The sequence below is a fragment of the Amborella trichopoda genome, chromosome 9 (genome assembly GCF_054954075.1).
Source record: "Amborella trichopoda isolate Santa Cruz 75 chromosome 9, AtrichopodaSantaCruz75HAP2 v2.0, whole genome shotgun sequence".
In the NCBI taxonomy this organism is placed as follows: Eukaryota; Viridiplantae; Streptophyta; class Magnoliopsida; order Amborellales; family Amborellaceae; genus Amborella; species Amborella trichopoda.
The window spans coordinates 52,913,550-52,936,514 of record NC_142344.1 but is presented as its reverse complement, the minus strand read 5'-3'; the positions used below and the strand labels follow the sequence as shown (position 1 = coordinate 52,936,514).

Sequence of the window (22,965 nt, the reverse complement as noted above, 5' to 3'; positions counted from 1 at the left end):
ATTTTGAATTATTTTGCCAGATTGTGATTTACAGTCAAATAAACCAGTTAATCATAGATCTTTGGACTCTATCAAATTTTGAACAGTCTTTTAAAATTTTAGGTAACAAAGTGAGTTTATTTATTTATTTATTGTAGTTTGATATAATATTTATTTATGTCGTTTACCATTTAACCTAATTATATTTTAAATATTTAAATAATAATTTTTAATTTACTGTGTGAATCATAAATAAAGAATAATATAATTTGGCTTGAGTAATTGTCGTTGAGTAATTTGAATAATTATCACAATATTTTATAATTGTTGTGGTTTTATACCAATTAATCACAGATCTCTGTCAAATTTTAAATACCCTTTTTAAATGTTAGGTGACAAAATGAGTTTCTTTTATTTATTGTAGTTTGGCACTATATTTATCTGTGCCGTTTGCCATTTAACCTAATTATATATTATTTATTAAATTTATAAATTGAATTTATTATGTGATTCAGAAATAAAAAAGAATTTCATGTGGCTTGAGTAATTTGAATAATGATAGTAGTATTTTCTAATTGTTGTGTTTATTTTTATAACTATAGTATTATATACAATTATGACAATTATATATTTTAATTAATCCATTAGTAAAATATTAATTTGATAATAACACTTAATTATAATAAATAATGACACTTTCATTGATAATGTATTAGCATAGTTCATTATTAATAATGAATTATATGTAATTAATATAAAGAATTAATGAAAACTTGTATTCATAATAATTAACATGATTATAAATATTAATATGCATAAATTTAAATTTATCGAAATTTTATAATATCTACTGTAATATATATAACAAAAACAACTATAATTATCATTAAAAAAAAGGCCAGAATATGATTGTAATATTTTACTAAATATTATAATTATTACACAAATAATTATAATTACAAATTGTATCGTTATAGATGTAACTATATATTAATAGGAAAAATATACAATGAGACTATTTACCTTTGGTGCAAGGCGGCCATTATATTGACCATTGGATGTGAAATTGGGTGGTCACATTTATTTCATTGACAAAGCTCAAAGTTTAAAAGAAGTTTTCTTGAACTTTGTGATACACTCAAGCTATAAGATTTGATATCAGATGGTTGTAAGTAATTGGACCTCCCTGTACCAAATGTAAATGGTCTCATTGTATAAATCCCATATTAATAATAATATTATTATAAAAATATATTCCATATTAGTTTTATTATTTTCGGATATACTTTGGCCGACATTGTAAATGTGAACAACATATGTACCTGAACAATAATAATTATACATTGATAATTGTAAACATCTAATAATTCATTTAGTTTAACAATAGTAAATATAGTTTGATTAGTCGTAGATACAACAATTATATTATACTATTAGAATTTTAACTGAATAATATTAAATTTATTGTTTTGGGTTCTTTATATTAATCTATTTTAGTAACTTATGAATAATTATATAATATACATTTATTTTTGATAAATAATAAATATTACTATAATTGAACTAATAATCATAATTATATCCTTTCTATATTTACTTAATTTGATATGTTAAAATTTTGTGTGTTATTTATCATAATACATAAATAATTTATTCATTTCGCTAAATTTATGTCTATTCAATCAAAAAGTATTTCATCACTCTTTCGCTAAATCAAAAAGTATTTCATCACTCTTTCGCTAAATTTATGTCTATTCAATCAAAAAGTATTACATCTCTTTTTCGCTATGAAAAGTATTTCATCACTCTTTCGCTTTCTCCCTACTTGTGTGAGAAACTAATAATTTTATTTTATTGTGGAAATTAGTTTAATTTTTATTTCATTTTATATTTTATTAATGATTTTATAAATTTATTTTCTTTATTAAAATGTTATGCATGTAATATAACACCTGCAACGCATGTGCATACTACTAGTATTTTAGAGTTATGAAAAAAACTTTTACGAGAGTTATGGATAAAATAACTCTAAAATAAAGCCAATCCATTAATAAAAATAGAGTTTAAATATAAATCTAAGCCATTAAGAAATATAGAGTAAAAAAATATATTTTTTAACTGAGTCATAGAAAAAAAAACTTTTAAGAGAGTTATGAAAAAAGAACTCCAAAATAAAGCCAATGCAATAATAAAAGGGTGCGTTTTGTATAGAGCCGAGGCTCTCGATAGTCAAAGTAAAGCGTACCTTCAAATAGTGTCGAGAAATGTGTTTTCAATGATGAAAATCTCTGTGATAGCCTTAAAATATATTATCATCTTTAATTATAAAATTTGAAGTTTCAAAAATAGTGTCGATCGAGTAGATCTATGAACACTTGAAAATCTTTAAAATTGACGGTCCAAAATGCGTTGCAATATGCACTATTTCCAAAACTTAAAATCCATTTTTTTCGCATGTTCATACATCTTGATGTCGAGATGATCAATTTGAAGATATTAGGGCATTAAAACAACCTCTTAAAGTGGAATTTTTTAGGCGGGCTCTAATTTGATTGTTTAGAGCCTCGGCTCTATATAAACTTTATCCTCATTAAAAATAGAGTTAAAATATAAATTCAAGCCATTAAGAAACTTATGAAAAAAATCCACCCATTAAATATGATAATTTTATGAAGTTTTTTCATAAAATTTGAAGTTTAAAAAATAGTATAGATCGAGGAAAAGTAGCGGTGATGGGAATGCGATGGCAGCTGGTGGTGGTGGCGGCATTGGAGAAGGTTGGAGTGGTGGTGGTGGAGGAAGAGTAGTGGTTGTGGTGGTCACGGGTAGGCAGTGTAGTGGTGGTAGTAGAATGATAGCGGTGGTGCAATAGTGGTACCGGTTGCAAGTTGGCGGTGCTAGTGGATTTGCTATAGTAGAGTAGTAGTAGTAGTGGGTGTATTATTATGGTAGTTGTGGTAGCCATGGTAGTACAATCATACTTACTGTTTCAAAAAACGTCTGGAGGCAGCCAAGGCAACCAAGGGGTCTACGTACGCACATAGGGATCTGTGCTGGGGTAGGGGGTGTAGAGGAATTTTGTTTTATGGGCACTTTTATAACCTATATTCAATTTGTTTTCTTTACATTTTTTATTTTATTGGGTGCAGTTTTTATAAGGATGGAACCTTAAACAATCTAATTAAGGCATGCCTTAAAATTTTATCAAACATATAATTTTGTTATAAAAAATTATTAGTATTATCTTAAAATCTATTTTCATACCTAATTAGAAAAATTTAAATTAAAAAATGGTTAAAATCAAGTAGATGTATAAATATATGAAAATCTTAAAAATGAACGGCTGGATAATGTGTTGCAATATGCACTATTTTCGAGACTCAAAAACTTTTTTCTTTCATATTCATACATCTCAATATATCGAGATGATCGATTAGATAGTCTATTCAACATTAAAATAGATGGATTTTTTAGGTGTATATGTGATTCTACATTTTAAGGTTGCAACATTGTATGAACTTTTCCCTTTATTCATAATAAGTATACCTTCCGTCTTTGGATTCAGGTTATAAACTTTGGAATTGAGAAATAAGCCTGATTATCAATGATAAAATATTAAAGTTCATATTTGAAATACATGAAAGCGTAAAGGAATATTTTTGAAATTATAATATTTAAAGGGTGTGGTTTCTATAAGATTGCAATCGTAAACAATCAAATTAAGGTGCACCTCCAAATTTTATCATAACATGTAATTTTGTTGTAATTTTTTGTTTTTATGATAATCTTAAAAAATATTTTCATATCTAATTAGAAAATATTAAACTCCAAAAATGGTTAAAATCAAATAGATCTATAAACATATGAAAATCTTGAAAATTGACGGTCTACATAATGTGTTGCAAGATGTACTATTTTTGGGATTCAAAAACGTTTTTTTTTTTTTTAATATTCAAACATCTTGATGTCGAGATTATCAATTAGACTATTTTTCAACATTAAAATAGTATTTCCGATAGATTTTTGAGGTGCATCCGTGATTCTACATTTTAAGGTTGCAACCTTATATAAGCTTTTCCCATATCTAAAAATCTATAGTATTGTGCATGTTGTAGGAATATCTTAGAAAATATTTACAAGGGACAAGAATGATTGTGACTTTTATGTACAAACGATAAATGGTATACAATCTCAATATTAATAAATTAAAATAATAATATAATATTAGAAACAAAAATTATTAAATGATAATTATTTCAATAGTAAATATTTGAAAAATTATCGTAAATATACCTTAATTAGAAAAAAACCTCAAACTTTTGTTTATCTCTTCTGCACCGTTTTTATTTTTTATTTTTACCAAAATGGCCTTCACGGTGATCGTATTGCCGTAATAGTTAGTGCATGTTACACGGTACTTAAGTACCGTAATACTTAGAGATTTTTATATGGTACTTTTAATACCATAATACTGAGGGCATTTTATACGGTAATTTAAATGCCGTAAACTTACACTAACCTTTACGGCATTTTAAGTACCGTAAATACTAACCTATGTTATACGGTACTTAAAATGTCGTAAACCTTTTTCTCATTATGTTTATGTCTTTCATCTCTAATTATTTTTATGTTTATCTATTATTTCTCTCTCTAAATATTTTTAATATTTATCTCTTCTTTATCTCTCTATTTCTTTTTTATCTCTCATTTCTCTCTCTACAATATCATCATCATTTCCTTAAAGAGAGTAATCAAACACTAACTTTGACTATGCAAAACAGAGGACATGATCTATCTAAAGAAACGACGATGAGATTGTAAAGAGAGAAGAAGAGAAAAAGAATTAGATAGATAAATATTAAAAAAAAATAAAGAGATAAAGAAGATATAATTAGAGATGAAAGAAATAAGTATAAATAAAATGAGAAAAGAATTTACGACAATTTAAGTACATAAGATGGGGTTAGTTTTTACAGTACTTAAAATGCCGTATAATAGGTTTTAGTTTTTACGGTATTTTAAGTATAGTAACTGGCTTCACGGTATGGCCAGAGTTTTACGGTACTTAAAGTATTGTAATATTATTTGACGGTATTTTAAATACCGTATAAAATGATAAGTATTACAGTAGTAAAAAGGTCATTTTGGTTAAAAAAAGCCAAAAATTAGAAAAAATGGTGTAGACGAGATAAATGAAAGTTTGGGTTTTTTTTTTCCAATTAACCTTAAAATAAAGTATATTTGCAATAATTTCTCTAAATATTTTCAATAATAATATTAATAATAACAATGATAACAATAGCAGTAGTAATATTAATAATATCATTAAGGTTTATGCATATTTTGATTTTCAAAAAATGTTGATTCCAACTATTTGGGTGAAATTGATATTTCTTGAAATTTGGCTTAACATGAAGGTACAAGACTCTCACAAAAATGTAAATTCCATACTCAAAAGGAGCCAAGCGGTCAATCCAGGCTATTTTCATAAAAATGTTACTCTATGAGTCCCATTGACAGGGTCTTAAATGTCAAGTTGAAGACCTGGTGTGTGTGATAGAGTTCTTTTCAATCTAGTCAATAACACAGCACTTGATTAAAATTTGACATACAATACTGATTATGATTTTTTTATTAAAAATAAATAATTATTTATAAAAAAAATCTATTTATTTTTTATACAAAAAAAACACAACTGTTCTCACTCATTAGATGCCAAATTAATAGCTTGAGATAAACGTCAAAAGTCTTCAAATGTTTATTTTTGAATTTTGTATCACACTCTTATAACTAAATCTAAGAGACAATCCCTAAAATAAATAATCTCTTGAGATGAAGTTTACGTAGAAAAAGAGGCGGGCTGTAAGATTACACGTGTAAGAACCTTAGACCTTTAAAGGTCTATAAAATGTTATTTTCCATTTTCTTTTCTAATTTTCTTTCTTCTTTTAAAGTTTAAACCCTAAAATTCCCCATCCCGCGAAATTTTTAGTTTTTCGTGTTCTTCAGGTTCGGGCCATCAGGAATTGCAGTCCCCAAACCCTAATTCTGATCAATATTCGTTCGAATAGTAGTTGTAACAATTATTAAATCAAACCAGTAAGTATATCTTGTGTTATAAATATACAATCTCATCAAAAGTTCAAGAAAGTGAGACCGAGAGTTCTTCAAAATATCTTGGTTGTCCTATTAGTCCGGATTCAACGTCCACGAATTGCAGGCTTAACCCTAATTATTCATAGAAAGCATAAAACCTTTGTTTAACACCAGATGCACAAAACCTTTGTTTAACACAAGATCTCCGGTTTAACACAAGATATCTGGTTCTTTGAAGGATCCAACGATGGGGAATACAATCGGTTGTATTTGTATCGATCAAGCGAGCATTGGAATTGTGGAGAAATGGGGCCGTTTTCAGAGACTTGCAGAGCCTGGCTTCCATCTCATCAATCCACTTGCTGGGGAATGGATAGCAGGCATATTGTCAACAAGGCTCAGTTATCTTGATGTTCGTGTTGAGACAAAGACAAAGGTTTGTTTGCTTTTTCATTGATTTTTGTGTGGTTTCATCTAATTCTGCGATTTTTGTGCCTCGTTCCTTTTCAGGTCTGTTATGAACTTGTGATAATGGTATTTTAGATGCAATTGATTACTAATTTTAGTCGATCTTGTGACTGTTTTGATTTATAGCATTTTGTGTGAAGATCTACGATGATGTCTGTAAAAGATTTGTCGTTTCATGTCTTCCTGTTCGGTTGTGTTCCAATTATTCTTTCTTATATTTAGTTTCAACCACTTGGGTTACAAAACAATTATGGTTGATCTTTGATCTGGATCGCGATGTATATTGTCATTTATTATGATCTATATGTTTGTTTCAAGCAATTGACTGTAGGGGCCGAGTCCAAGTGGATGGTACAAGCCCAATCGGACGAGTCATTTACAAGCCAAAATATTGTAAAATTCATAAAAAAAAAAAGAAAAGACAAAACAAAGAAAAATGATAAATGACTGTGGGTTTGCTAATTACTTAAATATTTTTTAGTACGAAGTTTATGTCTAACTCAACTTGGTGGATGCTACCACAATTTGCTGTTTTACTCTTGAGACCCTGTAGAAATCATAGACTGTGTTTGATGGCCCAACTCAACTTGGTGGATGCCACTACATTGCCTTGCACAACAATTTGCTGGCCCAACTCAACTTGGTCGATGCTACTACAACAATTTGCTGTTTTACTCTTGAGACCCTGTAGAAATCATATACTCTGTTTGATGGCCCATCCTAGACGGGATCTAGGAGGTCATCTTCTAGTTCACTTTTTTTGGTCTTGTTTGAAGTTTTCTTCATTCCTATATTTTCTTTAAGACCATGTACGATTATATTATCACTATGTACAGTTGGTTTTTTTTGTCTGCCTGGACTGTAGTTTTAAGACCAAATGTTGGTCACCATGCAGTCATTATATGCATCACTGTTCAATGGATCAGTCTTCTTTTTCTAGAGAGGGGTTTCAGTCTAGAATGTTTTATTCAGTTGAAGATATTATGGTAGATCAAGTGTGTCTCTGATTCTCTCTCTTGTGCGGCTCAGGACAATGTTTTTGTTCAACTGCTATGTTCAATTCAGTACCGGATAGTTCGGCAGAATGCTGATGATGCATTCTATGAGCTTCAAAATCCCCAAGAACAGATTCAAGCTTATGTGTTTGATGGTAGTCTCTTCTAAGTTTCTTTATGCATGGTTTGGTAACTTTCCATGCAAATGCTTTACATTATTTCTGCAAATTTGCCACATTTGTCATGGTGGTTTTCATTTTATTCGCAGTGGTTCGAGCACATGTACCAAGAATGACACTGGATGACTTGTTTGAGCAGAAAGGTGATGTTGGTAAGGCTGTATTGGAGGAACTTGAAAAGGTAGCTAAGAATTCCACCAATGTGTTATAGTTTATCACAACAAAGTATTTGGCTTGTTGTTTTCACGTATAACTAAACTCCTACCAATGTATTTTAGTTCTATCATAGTGGATTATTTGGCTTGTTTCATTCGACTGTTCACTTATCTTGGGGATAAGTGCACAGGAATTTTCTTCATTGCCCAAAACATCATTGCATGGGAGAAGAGATCTGTAAAAGTCTCCATGAATTCATCCTTGGCAGGCGCAACTCCCAGTCATAATGTGTAGTTTGTGACGACTTGCTGAAACTTCAAAATCATTGGCACAATAAAGGAACATCATGTGTGTATGAATTAAATTTTCTGTTCTTCTTTATGTTTCACATTGACACAGGTTATGGGGGCTTATGGGTACAACATAGAGCAAATATTGATGGTTGATATAATACCTGACCCTTCAGTGCGCAAGGCAATGAATGAGATAAATGCAGGTGGGCATCTTGTTCTCCTTTTATATCTTTCAGCAATTAATAATTGCTAATTGGATGCACCTGTTATTTGGTATGAGAAATGCACCAACTCTCTCTCTCTCTCGCTGAGTGTGTGTGTGCACGCGCGTGCTAAATATATCCTTTCAGGCTATTGCTTGCATTCATTGGGCCTCTTTATTCCAAAATATAGCTGAGTGCCATGTACATTATGCATGAATTAAATGGAATACACAATTTAGGAGAACAGTATTTTCTCTATAAAAGAATTATGTGTTTCTATAGACTTATATTTAAAAGAATTGTATGGGAAACTATGGTCTTTCTTTCTGAGTATTTTTTGTGCTTTTAGAATGTTCATTATCCTTATTTTAATTCTATGATTTTCTCTAAGAAGTTTGTCGTTCGGAAATCCATGACTTTTGAACAATAACTTACAAAATTATTTCATCACAAAATTATTTCATCAAAAAATCTCCGAGATTAATATTCGGCACTGTGTTTTAACATACTTCCATGGTCCCTATCATAAAACCTGAGTTGATAAGCTCCGAAGAGCCTGCAAATGTCTTGATTCAAGTTTCTCAAACCTTTTCCTTTTTTATGAATAACTAAGCAATTGGTTGACCAAGGTCACCATGAAAAATATAATCTCATATGAAAGACGCTAGTGACGTACTTGCACTGATGTTGCAGCTCAAAGGCTACAACTTGCTAGTGTGTATAAAGGGGAGGCAGAAAAAGTGCTTCAGGTGAAGAAGGCAGAAGGTGAAGCTGAAGCCAAATTTTTAGGAGGGGTCGGGGTGGCACGTCAAAGGCAGGCCATCACTGAAGGCTTGAGAGAAAATGTATTGGACTTCTCTCATGGAGTTCCAGGGACCTCAGCAAAGGACGTAATGGACTTGATCATGATAACCCAGTATTTTGACACCATAAGAGACCTTGGAAACTCCTCAAAGAACACAACCGTTTTCATTCCTCATGGCCCCGGACATGTGAGAGACATAAGTGACCAGATACGCAATGGGTTGATGGAGGCGGCTTCCAGCTCTTTGGAAAATGCAAACTGAGAACTTTGTCAATGAGAGGTATGGAGTTGTATGGGTTGTTTCTTTGTTCTTAGCAAGTGAATCATATGGGTCTTTTCTTCTGATAGTATATATGTGAATTTTCTGGTTGATATGTACCTCCACTCCTGTACGTATACGAACCCTTCCCCCCCTCCTCACCCCAAGTTTTTGCGTTGCTGGGAACTTATAGATATTATCTAATTTAATGGCTGATGTTTTTGCTTTGAGCAAGAAAGTAGAAAGTCTGATGAGGAAATATTTTTTTAACTTTTACTCTTTGTTTCATTCAGCAATGCTTGAGTAAAGCAGAAAATGTTTTGAGCGTATTTCTGGGATCGGTGATGGATGATGTTAAGATTCTACCAAATGCCTTTTGGTGGTCTGCTAATCCCTTTTCTCCTGTAGGGATCAAATGCTTGAAACTCATTCCAAATTTTAGTTGTTTTGGGTGTAATGATTGTCAAGGGCGATGCACAATACATAAGATTCGGAGCAGTGTTCCAAAGCCAGAATAGGGCACCGGCACCAAATACCTGATTTCTATTTGCCCGGTCCAATTCGGACGATTCCCCAGTCATAGGGCCACAATTCGCAAAGAATTTGAAAGAATTAGAGAACTGGACAATTGGCTCATTTCATCCTCAGACCAGAGTTGCCCACTTCTCGGTACTGATCCAACTTGGGTGATTTTGAGTCTGATCAGCGATTTTCAAAACATTGATTTGCAAGGTGAATTTTATAGTACTAAGATCGATGAGAATATGCTAAAACTTTAGCATGATTCCCAACTTGAAAGTGCAGTACTTAAAAATGTCTAAAGGGGACAATTTATGCTTGGACTTTCAACTTGATTGACTTGAAAGCTAAACTTTGGCATGATTCCCAACTTGAAAGTGCAGTACTTGAAATTGTCTAAAGAGGACAATTTATGCTTGGACTTTCAATTTGACTGACTTGAAAGCAACCAAGTCTGATCTTCCATGGTCCCCCGAGGCAATATCTTAGTAGAAAAGTATTGTTGGGTTTGAGGCCTTGCACTTTGATGCCCAGTTTGTCTCATTTTCCCAAGTTGGTTAGCTAAATGGAAACCATTTATGATGGAAACCATTTCGGAAAATGTAGACACTAGTTTTTGTACAAAGAGATCACAATCATTACTCATTGTAAGATGAAAAATTTGTGGCAGATATGTGACTGATTGGGTGTAAAGATTAAACTAATTTGTCAGTTTTTTTTCACATTCAATGATTAAGAATAATTGTAACTTCTAAAATAATAGTCTTATAGTATACAATCTCTTCGATTGGGTCTTCTCCTTCAAGAGCTCTCTATCTCTCTCTATGCCACTAATGGACGAGAAACTTCCCCCTTAGTTGACCATCCATGGGCATTTTTGGGAAGCACTTTTGTCCCATGATCAAAATTTTCAAGTAGGAGGTGGATTCCAAGAGAGAGAGAATGATAGAGTACATTCTGTGAATAAAAACTTAGGAGGGTGTCCTACATGTATGACCTTCTAAGGTGGGTTTCTGTGATTTTCTTTTGCGTCTTTATTCAGCTATTTTGTGAATCAAACTCATAATAGTATTTTGAAAGATTACGTTATTGATTCAGACAAGGAATCCTTTCCTTCTCCGAAGAATTCCAAATTTTCAGAGCTGAAATTTAACCCTCTCTAAATACTTCTAAAATGCAGATTCCCCTAAAGCATGGACCAAACTGTGCAGTTCATATAATTATTGTACTCCCATCAAAAACCTATGAAGAAATCCAACTTTATGAGAACCCCATCAACTATAAATCCATCTCCAACCTCTCAATGGTTTTAGCATTTGCAGTGGTAAAGAATTAAAGCATGGCTAATTCAATTGATAATGAGAAGGCTATATCACCCATCATTGAAATGGACTTATGGGAAAAAATAAAGCCTCACCTTGAAGCTTACCGAAAATTGTAGCTTTGGCATCGGAAAACCTTCAAATCTATTATCTCGACTTTGACTAATACATTTGTACAAAAAAAAAAAAGAAAAAAAAAAAGGATTTCAGGCCCTAAAATAGACCATTAGTTTTCAAGTGTTCATAAATCTGTAAATCCATACTATTTTTTGAGCTTCAAATTTTATAATTGGTGGTAGAAATTGATTTTAGAACTACCATAGAGATTTCCGATGCTCAAAGTCTTTTTCAAAACGAGGTTTTAAGGTGGGTTTTACCTTTATCATAAACCCTAGGCCTTATAGAAACTGCGTCCTTGAAACAAACGACAAGATCACCTTATTAAAGAGAACAATAACTATAAATGTACCAAAAATAAATATTTGAAACAAACAGGAAGATCACCTTATTAAAGAGAACAATAACTATAAATGTACCAAAAATAAATATTTAAAGGAGCCATGTAATTGGAATTGTAGCATCTCGTGAAGTCATAGGAGGTTTAAGAAAAAGTGATTTCCACACAAAAAAGGAAATATGAATTCTTGTGAAACTACAACACAGACAGGAAATTCGGCTGATTGAGAAAAAGAGAGAAAGAAGAGCAGATTCCAAGGAGAGAAATGCCACTATAATGACTATAGTATAAGAAGACAGAAATGGGGTTGAGGTCAGCATCACCCGAGTCTTAACTACCGATCTAGATTTTCATTCCCACTGACCCATTTGAAAACCACTAACTTTATCTAAAACGCGTAGGGGCTTGTATTCCCCATTGAAACCAACCAAAAGATCAAAATCAAAATATGCTACTCAAAAGAGTTCATGATTTTCCTTTGTTGGTTCCAAGAAACCCTTGTTTAGACCTCTTGGAGATTTCGTAAGCAATCTTGCTAAACAAAAGCTTCTGTTCCTGAATTCTGATTATGAATGCCAAGTTAATTTCCCTTCTATTTGGCAAAGGCCTCCTATTTTCAAAGGGCTCTGTAATGGTGGATATCGAAATTTGTTTAGCATATCAAATTTATAAAATGTCATATTAGAATTTAAGTAGAAGAGTCAAAGCTTATCGAATTTTAAGGTTCTAGAGAAAGACTGGTTTGTGGGAAAGGGAAATGCTACTCCTAAAAGGTTTTCAGGAAGATTTTATCAGTCCATTGGCTTGTATTACGGTACTGGTTAGAGACTCATCAAATGAGAAGAAATGATTTTGACCAATGTTTCTAGACTTGGCCGCATCTAATTGGACTTGGTTGAGTAACAAGACTCGGCCGCATCTATTCGGAGAAGAAATGATTCGACCAATATTTTTGGACTTGCCCACATCTATTCGGATTCGGTTGAGTAACTAGACTCGACCGCATCTATTCGGACTCGGTTGAGTAACTTGGCCTCGTGCTACTGGCTAGGCAAGCCTCAAAGTACAATATATATATATATATAAAAAAGGGAAATACTAATATATTGTTTAGAAATATATTTTTTTGATAATTTTGATAGTTTTTAGGACGATTACGAAACTTCTATTTTTTTTTTGTTTTTTTAGTTTTTTAAATATTCAAGGTATAAAACAAAATTTTCAACCACCTGTCCTTTATAGATTTTTTCATTTTCTTCGGTTTCAAATGATTTCTATTACTTCTTTTAGTTTTTTTATTTATAACTATTTTTAGCAAACTTTTTAGTTTTTTTAACACTTTAGGAAACAAAAAACTCAGCCAAGTCCACTGTCTCGGCCAAGGGCAGAGTACTTTGCCTCGGCCAAGGGTTGAGTACCTTGGCCCAAGACCAAACCTTGATTTGGAAGTCTAGAACAATCCATATGTTGTGCCTATCTAATTTATTTATTTATTTTCAAAATGCCTATCAGAGAATTTCCCAGCATTTGAGATCTATCACACCTTATCTCTAATGGGCTGGGTAGTTTAAAAAGCAGATTATTCAGACCTTCTTTTTCTTTTGTATTTTCCGGTTTTTAAAAACCGGATTATTTGGAACTTCCTTTCTTTCGTATTTTCTGGTGTTTAAAACCGGATTGACAAGAAGCTTCTTAGTGAACCAGATTCGTGATTCTCCTGGTCAACACATAAAATATTAAAATGTTATTTTCTAGTATAAAATAATGAAAAAAGAAATTGGTACTTTTTAATGAAATCTTTATCAAATGTTCAACTTGTGTGTGTGTGAGAGAGAGAGAAATAGAGAAGGATACATGGATGGTATGTAAAAAACGACCGGTGAACCAACAAATTTTTTAAAAATTGGTCTTTTTTTAATGAAATCTTCATCAACTGTTCAAGTATATAGAGAGAGATTATGATACGTAGAAGAAGAGAGAGGGATTATTATACGTAGAAAACAAGGATACATGAACCACCTGTGAAAAACGACCATTTCACGTGATGCTTGTGCCCATGTATCCAATACAATTAAAGTCTGGACAATATCTATTTTTAGACTACAAAAAAGGAGAGAAAAACAAATAATATTACAGAGAGAGAGAGAATGTTACGAGCATGGTGGCACTGCTCTGGCCTCGACTCTGGGAGAATAACCTTAGCCCTAGTGTCTGACCCACAATAAGAGCCATTCAGCCCTCAGCTCTAACCCCGGTTGTCCTGGTACAAAAGCCTTGAGTCCTGGTTCTAATCGTGGTTAAATCCACAGGAAAAAGCCTTTTTTTTGAGAGGGTTAAACTAAGGAATGGCTGCATGTCCATAACTTAACCAGTTATTTTCGAGGTTGCGAGAATTCTAGTTGTTATGTTCCATGATTTCCTTAATTGGAACCCTTTTCTTTGTCTCCGCTGCAAGTTTCTTCACATAAGCTATGTAGCCATCAACGTCGAATTTCCTTTTACAGCCAGCATAATTCATGTAACGTATTTTCCCGAACACAGATCTTTCTCGCCATCCCTGATATCATCAAACAAAGTAACATGGATGGCACCTTCATGATAGAAGTTCTTTCAAATCGAAACTTCATGACAGATAGTTCTTTAGAATTAAGTTGTAACAGAGTCGATGGCATATAATTTGAAATGTCACTGCATGCTAGAGTCTCTTAGATATTGAATCTATGAGACCTGAAAGGGATAAGTTTGGATTCGGATCCCACTTTAGATGCATTTTTAAAGTAGATTTCTAGTAGAAGTCAAAAGCTATGATATGGGATTTTAATGGGCTCGTTAAAGCTGATTCTTAAAACCCAAAAGCTGAAGTTTTGAATGTTCTTCTATGATTTTATATAATGAGAAGATGATTTTCATAATGCTTTAACATATTAAATATTTTCGAGTACGGGGAACAAGAATGCAGACCTGGTCATGAATACCGCATATTGACCACATACAGCCAACATAGCCATTTGGATCTCGACCATCTAATTCATACTGCAGTAAATAATGATAATTAGGGTAGACAAAATTATGGCAATGTTTTGTTTGGGATTATGTGCAAAAGATAAAAGTCGCAAACACTTCAAGCCATCAAATGCAAAATGGGACAGCTAGGGTGTGCCATTTCTTGCACAAAGTCCGGGGTAATTTTTCTCAAACTTCAAGCACACTCAATTGTACTTCTGCAGCCACCCGATTTCACATTTCATGGAGGCAGGTGATTTTGACCATTTTGTAACAAGGTATCTCATTGTATACTTTCCCATTTTGGGAAAACAATGGTAATATAAATAGGAATTGTATGGTTTAACACCGTTTATCTTTGTTACAAGGTCACAATCACCACTGGCAGACAAATGTTAAATTAAATGGCTAGTTATGTGTCACAATGTGAGACAAAATTCTACTTGAACTTTGAGCGTGGTCAATAGGATACTCCAACCACCCAGTTTCACATCTAAAGGCTAAGAGTGAATTTGACCTTCTTGCACCAAAAGTAAAATGGTCTTACTGTCATATAAAGAACCGATTCTTCCAAAAAAACAGGAAAAGCAAAAAAACAAATATCTGTCAAAATAAAACTAAGATGATCTCTCATTTCCATTCAAAAAGAAAACAAAAAAAAAAAAACTTAACTACTTTATGTAGACATGCTTTTAGAATTTCGGTACCTTGTCATTCAAATGTATCGCAATTGAAAGAGCTTCCTCGGGTCCACTTGTCCATTCAAGTATTTTCTTTGCCCAATACATCCTGCAAATGCCTGACACTATCAGCAATAGAACACTCACCATCAAAAGGCAGGAAATAATTTAAAATACTAATAAAATTGTTAGCAGGTTACTTGCCGCATGAATCCATGCATCTTTCCGTAGTGAACCATCTCTAACTGAGACGCATTCCATAACTGAAAAAGGGCAGTTCCAAATCACTAACATAAGTAATAGAATCAATGATTGGCAATGGATGCAATAGTACATAAATGAGTTGAACTGAAGAAACTACGAACAGGATCTGCCGTTTTTGCTTTTTCTAACTGCTCCATCCTGCAAAAAGCATAACAGGGCTCTGTCATCATTGGATTGCAACACTGTCCTAAAGACTGGCATGCTGGTTCCATAAATTTCAAATGAGAATCAAAGTAAACTTCACTTTCCATTTATTTCCCAACTGAGAATTTTTCAATCTGTCAGTACCCAAAAAGGTGCATTTTCACTTACGTGTAGATATGCTCCCGCTTGTCTCCAGCATGATCCCTTAGGGTTTTTCTGGCCCATTCCCATGCTCCTTGTAATGAATCATAATTTGGTTGGTAGAAACAAAAATTGTCAGCCAATTCTCTTCGTACAATGAGCTCTTCCAAAAACGAATCTACTGACTTCACAAAGGTAAATGACAAAATTCAGAAACCATCTTCCACTAGCAATATGCATACGAATCATAACAAGAGATCAAAGGAGGAAAGATCCCATGAAACCAACCATAACACAGTTGTGATCAAGAAGTTTCCTGTAATGAGCTAGCATTTTCATTCGTGTGTCCTAAGAACTGTTCCATTGACGTGCACAAGTAAGACTAACAAGACCTCATAACAGCACTAAAATTTCATGGTGGCTCATTTGACAACAGGGTCCTATAGTGTGGTTAACTCCCACGTAGCTTAGGGGAGGGAATAAGGGGCCTCGTAATGGCTCATTGGACCAACGGGCTCCATGGAAGCAGAGGCTAAGACATTCTAATGCAGATTGAAGATCTTTATCTGGTTCCTTAATTGTTGAGCAAGACTCTCATAATGTTATTAGGTTGAACAGTAATTCTAATGGATATAGAGGATCGCAGATAGTTTAGAAGAGACTGTTATAACTTCTGAGCTTACATAGGCAAGCGACGTCCTTCAAGTTCTAGGCAAAGATGGGGGTATCAAGGCAGGATTCAGAGTGTGGGAGTCATTTCCGTTTTCATAATGTCTCTTATATTTTGAGCCATTCATAAAAGTTTTCTCAAAATACAAGTTGTTCATAGCCAAAGAGTCGTTGCTCAATACATTTTAGTACTTTGCCAAGCTCGTAGCCAGGAACTAGAATTTCGAGTGATACTCATGACAAAGATCACGATATAAAACCAAATACTTTGACATATAAATGATACAAGCAGAAGAATCCATGACAAAAAATTTTAAGGATTTTAATTTATGAATGAATGCGAAGAAATTACAGGAACACGATGTTTCTTCTTGAGTTAGAACGAGTTAGTGCTTCATAAAAGATATGCTGACACATACTCAATCATAAGACACGACGATCATAGGATGTTCGACCCCAATCACATCGATTCAAAAATTTCATGCATTATGCCTTACTACTAATACTCTTCGACTCCAAAAAGGGGAGCCCTATATTTCCTTTCAAATTATCCATTATATTCACTTTTGGCACATATCATTTGGAAGTAACATCCATTAGATTCAGTGACAGTGGTCAACCCAAAACATAATCATTGCTCGAGAATATCAACAAATATAGCTAAATCAAGTGAACATCAACCCATGATATGACAAGTCATAAGTTTATAATGAATCAAAACAATATGTAAAGTGTGCTTGGAAAGGGTAAGCAAACAACACTGAGAAATTGGTTTAACCTGGGAATATAATTTTCGAAATTTACGAGCCTCCAAAGCGCAGCGCTGTGAAGAGATTTGACCAAAATGCAAGTAAGGAGAAAGGCACGAAAGGCCCTTAGGTCTTGATGGGTTGTTTCGATCGGTTGAATAATTTTTCAATCTTGTCGAAAGGAAGCCATTTTTGCTACCCATAAGCATATCCAATGCTGCTTGTTCACCAGGTTCAATCCAGTGTACTTCAGGAACCGCACCACCTTTCCTGTTAATATAAGACCAGTTATTCTAAGATCCTCTCGTTATATTTTCTATCGGATCGGTTATTCGAAGTTGCTAACTATCAAGTCGACTATTAAATGTAAGTAAAACAATGTAACCAGACGAACTATGGAATTATAGCCAATAGGGGTCATGATTTTCAACTCAAATAGTGGATGGCGATGGAAGATACCGAGAGCCACCATCTCCACGGTCTGTCCGACTACAGCATATATTTTCTTTATAACAAATTTAGCAACAAAGAGTGGAATAGATTAACATTCGTATACTGTAACAATTTGAGCCAGATGATGTGGAATTGTTTGAGTTGCCTAAAAAAACATGCAGAAATATTTGAAATTCAAATTAATGATAACATGTAATAATACCTCAGAACTTCAGCGATGAGGTTCTCCCAATCTATTTCAACAGGAGATTCATCCTTCCATCTAATTTGGGGGGCTTTCAAATCAGGGAATTCAGTGAGGTACTCTGGTAGAAGCTTGTTGATCTTGGTTCTTATAGTCCTTGCACCATACTCCAATTTATCAGAGGCCACCCACACTGGTACTATGTTATGAGCATCCACTTCATGAACTGGAATTTCTTCGGTTACCCTATGGCATATATTCTCTTTTATATTTTGAATGATCCGTAAGGGCGAGAAATCTGTGACAAGAAGGGATGCATTGCATTGGCTCGTGAATTTAGGGATATTTTCATCAGCTTCTCCCTGAAATTGGCAAACAAATTGGTCTGAGGCATTAATTAACCCATGAACTATTTGATGGAGACTCCAGCCCCAACAATTAAACAGAGAGAGAGAAAGAGGTCTTGGAAATCCTCACAAAAAGCAACGAGAGTAACAAAAACAGAAACCAACAAGAATCTACAAAGGAAAAACTTACCCGAAATAGAAAAAATGGAACGCCTAAAACCTTCAGGCTCTGCTCAAGATCTCTTAAACCCCTGAGCATAAACCCTAACTGCCTGGCTTTTGCCCCCAAAAACTGATCAAACAAATTAAACGCCACAACCACTGGAACATTCAATCTAGCTCCTTGCTCCAAAGCATAAACCAAAGCCCAATTATCGTTACATCTCTGATCTCTGAACATCCAGTAAACAACAGGCCCATTACCCCCAGTTTCTCCAGCTTTAAGCACTCTAACTCTCCCTGATTGAACCTTAACCCCAGTTTCTTCATCTTCAGGTTCCGATTCCATTCCTATTCCACTCTTATTTTTCAGTTTCTTCAACAATCTACCATTACTTGAGGGGGCCCCTTCTTCTGACCTTTTTTTCATGGATTTTTTAGCAGGCTCCATTGAAGAACTGGAGCTCAATCTACTGGTACAAAATGAGCTGATTAACGGAACCTTTAGCGATGAAGCTTGGATGAACAATCCCAAAACCCTAGAATAACACAAGTTTAATGGCGATATCCGGCATAAATACATAAACTGATAAATTCACGGAATGGGGATAAACACCACAAATTTGAACTGAATCGCCATGGCGAGCCAAATTTGCAGAGAAAGCTTCCAGTTCTGAACGAAAACTCGCAATTTTTCGGCCAAATTTCGACCCCGAATCTCGCGAAGAAAGCTGAAATTTACCATAAATACCGCCAAATTTTTAACGGCTTTTATACGCACTGAACGCGCGGGAAAGAGCGAAAAGTGAGAAGATAAAAGGGTTACTTTATTTTAAAAAAATGCCAACGTTACCCTTCTTCACGCAGTACTGTTTTTCCTTGTCCGGCAAACGTGACTGTCATAAGAAACAAAGATATGGGTAGAAATGTCTTTTTGCTCACTCGAGAGGCGTTTATTTCATGGAGGAGAATCGTCCCCGTGAGCAACGAGCAAGTGATGGAGAAGCGTCGTTACCCGTGGTAGAGCATAAGGTTCACAAGACCGACATTAACTATTTTATACGTAGTTTTCCTTACAGTTAGTGCGCCCAGCAACTATTTTATACCTATTTTTCTTTACACTTACTGCGCCCAGCAAATTACTACAGCTCAAAATCAAGAAGCAAGGATCAGTATTAACGCATCCGTTTTCTTGCAAGAAGCGAAGCGCTTAGAAGTAAAAGATGCAGCTTTTCGAATTAACGCATCTGTTTTTACAAAATCAAGAAGCGAAGATCAGTATTAACGCATCCGTTTTCTTGCAAGAAGCGAAGCGCTTAGAAGTAAAAGATGCAGCTTTTCGAATTAACGCATTTTTTTTTTCAAAATCAAGAAGCAAAGATCGGTATTAACGCATCCATTTTCTTGCAAGAAGTGAAGCGCTTAGAAGTAAAAGATGCAGCTTTTCGAATTAACGCATCTGTTTTTTTTGCAATAAACGATCAAAAGTGAAAGATGCCGCTCTTCGAATTATTGTCTTCTTTTGTTATGGAGGTAGGAGAGGCGTGGTGCAGGTTCTCATTGACAACCCAGCTTACCACTCTTAATATATCATAGATAATTCTCACAATAATAAAGGGCATTTCAAATGAGCATGTACAATGTACTCCCATGGGGGCACGCTGTACAATTGCTCCCATTGCAAAATAATTACTAGGTGAGAATTTTGATTCTATAAAATTGAGAACTACTGTTGAATCACGAAAGAAGTATTTAAAATAAATTTGGCTTTTGAGTTCTTTAAGGCACATATGGAGTAAGTGTTTTTATTTATTTATTTATTTTTAAGGATAGTGTCTAGGTTGAAGATATTGCATCCCCAAAATTTAGGCCCTAAAATATTCCTAGATGAGGCTCTTTCTCTCGGTGAATAATATGCTCCTAAGGTAGCATATAATAGAATGGGCTTGGGGTCGAGATGGTAGTATCACCACCCAGCTAAAATCTAGGCTTCTATTTTCACCTAACGCATTCAAATCCTTTCAAAACTCATCTCCCCCATTGAATTATCCAAAAAAGCCTTACTAACTTGGTACTTTATATTACGCGTGTATGTAGGGGGTGGTAATGGGCCGGGTCGGTGCATGACTTGAAGTTATTGGACCTGGACCCAGACCCAGACTTGGACCTGACTAGATCCAATTAAAAATAAATAAAAAATATACTTAAGTGTTTTTTAAAATATATACATGTATTATTTAAATATGGGTGCGGTTTGTACTGAGCTTGGGCTCTAAACAATCAAATTAGAGCCTACCTTAAAATAGTGTCCATGAATGTGGTTTCAATACTGATTACCTTTGTGATAGCCTTAAAATATATTTTCATTTTTATTTATAAAGTTTGAAGCTTTAAAAATAGTATAGATTGATAGATCTTGAAAACTTGTAAATCTAAAAAATTGACAGTCCAAAAATGCGTTACAATATACACTATTTTCAAAACTTGAAATCTATTTTTTTTCATGTCTATGCATGATCAATTTGATGATATTTGGGCATCAAAAAAACTTATTCTAGTAAAAGTTTTGAGGTAAGCTCAAATTTGATTGTTTAGAGCCTTGGCTTTATATAAACTTTTCTCTTTAAACATTATAACTAAAACTATATAGTTATATTTATTTAAATATTATATATTCAGTATTATTAAATAATAACTCTATTTGGGTAACAACTAGGTCAGGTCCACATCGACCCAGACCCGAATAATTTTCAGGTCCAATATTTGGACCCGGACCCATACCCAACCGACCGGGTCTAATTTTTTGACCCATACCCGTACCTAGTTGGAGTCCAATATCGGGCCCCGGCCCGGGTCTAGGTCTAGGTCCGAGTCCGAATCCATTTCCATTGCCACCCCTACGCGTACGATACATTTATAATACTCTATGCATCATTAATGACAAGCAAAAGTTGTTTCAGTCAGTAGTCCACACTGTCGGATGCCAAATGGGTCTTTGATAATCTCTTTTGTGGACCTAGAGTTCTCCATAAATTTCATGTTGAATTGGTAGTCATGTAAACCTTTTTTTTTTTTTTGTAAATTGCATTGAAATTTCATCTTAAATGGTCGTCAAAATGATACTAAAAAATAAATAAACAATCATAAAAAATTTATGGTTGTTAACCAAGCTTTTGACCAAAATTGTAAACTATCGTTTCAATATTTGAGGCCTTGAATATTGAGGTAATGCTAATGATTCGGTCAATAATTACGTGATTACCTCGATTAAAAGAAAACATATCAAAATAAGTCAAGCCTCACCTCATAACTCATAACAAAATTGGTGATGAAAAGCCTTTAAATAGATCATAAATATGGGTGTGAAAAACAAATTAGGATTTCAAGTTTCAAAGATAATGTATATTGCAACAAATCATGTAAACCATCAATTTCACCTTCAAAATTTGAGGTGAGGCTTTATTTTGTTTTCATAAAACTTAGGCCCTATAGAAACTTCATTCAAATATAAATTAAGTCATTGAAACTTTTTACAAAATTATTGAAGGGTTATATTTTTTTCTCTTTCAATTAATTATGTCTCTCTCAAATTATCCTTGTTCTGGATTTGAAATGGTGAACAATAAGGGATATAAATGGTATTTGATACAGAAAAGCATTGGGTGCTCAAGTAACGTAAATCTTGTATCATTTATCATTTTAAACCCTCAACAAGTTGTTCATTATTTATAATCTCGAACAAACAGTGTATTTGTTTATCATTATGTTAGGGCCTCTTTAAAGCAAAATTATCAAAATGCCTCTAATTGTTGAGGCTTCCCAGCTTTAAAACTTTTAAAGTTGGATAATTTGGGATTTTTTTTTTGTTGAGGGCAAACCTGATTGGAATATCAATATAAGAACAAACCCTAAAAGCTTAAATTGTGATCGTTCGACCCATTTGGTGATTTTGTAAAAGTTTTCAATTCCTTAATTAACATTTTTCTAACGAAAAAGGACGAAAATGATACCTATGTAACCTAAAATGCATGTTCCTTCTTGTGCGTGTCAACATATAAATGATAAAGCATTTTTTTAGGACACTTAGCAAACCCAATTCTTCTTAAATACACCCATCAATGCCTATACAACATAGGTGGACACTCTTGTTGCCTTTATTAATAGGAAAAAGTTTATACAAGGTTGCAACCTTAAAATGTAGAACTACGGATGCACCTCAAAAATCCATCATAAAATGTTGTTTTAATGTTGAAAAACCCTCTGATTTATCATCTCGACATTGAGATATATGATTGTGAAAAATAAATGGATTTTGAATCTTAGAAATGGTGCATCTTACAACATGTTATCTAGACCGTCCATTTTTAATATTTTTATATGTTTGTAGATCTACTTGATTTTAACTATTTTTAGAGTTTAAAAATTTATAATTAGATATAAT

General features: G+C 33.6%; 2 protein-coding genes across 4 annotated transcripts; one reads left to right on the top strand and one right to left on the bottom strand.

Annotated features, from left to right (window-relative positions):
• Positions 1-5,958: 5,958 nt before the first annotated feature.
• On the top strand, positions 5,959-9,671 carry LOC18441556 (SPFH/Band 7/PHB domain-containing membrane-associated protein family). Of its 2 annotated transcripts, XM_006851786.4 has the most exons (6): positions 5,959-6,078; positions 6,314-6,511; positions 7,573-7,693; positions 7,807-7,898; positions 8,273-8,369; positions 9,063-9,671. In XM_006851786.4, exons 2-6 carry the CDS (start codon positions 6,323-6,325, stop codon positions 9,434-9,436), a joined length of 873 nt encoding a protein of 290 aa, XP_006851848.1. In that variant the 5' UTR covers positions 5,959-6,078; positions 6,314-6,322; the 3' UTR covers positions 9,437-9,671. The 2 variants fall into 2 exon arrangements, with proteins under 2 accessions (XP_006851848.1, XP_020527521.1); XM_020671862.2 differs by lacking the exon at positions 5,959-6,078 and having other exon boundaries at positions 6,126-6,511.
• Positions 9,672-13,690: 4,019 nt separating this feature from the next.
• Positions 13,691-19,249, bottom strand: PHR1 (photolyase 1). Of its 2 annotated transcripts, XM_006851787.4 has the most exons (9): positions 18,556-19,249; positions 18,037-18,380; positions 17,411-17,651; positions 15,991-16,148; positions 15,780-15,816; positions 15,619-15,677; positions 15,442-15,523; positions 14,693-14,764; positions 13,691-14,288 (listed from the first exon to the last, which is right to left on the bottom strand). In XM_006851787.4, exons 1-9 carry the CDS (start codon positions 19,105-19,107, stop codon positions 14,127-14,129), a joined length of 1,707 nt encoding a protein of 568 aa, XP_006851849.2. In that variant the 5' UTR covers positions 19,108-19,249; the 3' UTR covers positions 13,691-14,126. The 2 variants fall into 2 exon arrangements, with proteins under 2 accessions (XP_006851849.2, XP_011626057.1); XM_011627755.3 differs by lacking the exon at positions 14,693-14,764.
• Positions 19,250-22,965: the final 3,716 nt, after the last annotated feature.

Excerpts from the sequence above, each read along its gene's own strand:
- LOC18441556 (XM_006851786.4), top strand. The coding sequence starts at position 6,323 with ATGGGGAATACAATCGGTTGTATTTGTATCGATCAAGCGAGCATTGGA. Across the intron at positions 7,899-8,272 it reads TATTGGAGGAACTTGAAAAG|GTTATGGGGGCTTATGGGTA; the intron begins GTAGCTAAGAAT and ends ACATTGACACAG. Across the intron at positions 8,370-9,062 it reads AATGAATGAGATAAATGCAG|CTCAAAGGCTACAACTTGCT; the intron begins GTGGGCATCTTG and ends CTGATGTTGCAG.
- PHR1 (XM_006851787.4), bottom strand. The coding sequence starts at position 19,107 with ATGTATTTATGCCGGATATCGCCATTAAACTTGTGTTATTCTAGGGTT. Across the intron at positions 17,652-18,036 it reads CTCATCGCTGAAGTTCTGAG|GAAAGGTGGTGCGGTTCCTG; the intron begins GTATTATTACAT and ends TTATATTAACAG. Across the intron at positions 15,678-15,779 it reads AAGCAAAAACGGCAGATCCT|TTATGGAATGCGTCTCAGTT; the intron begins GTTCGTAGTTTC and ends GCCCTTTTTCAG.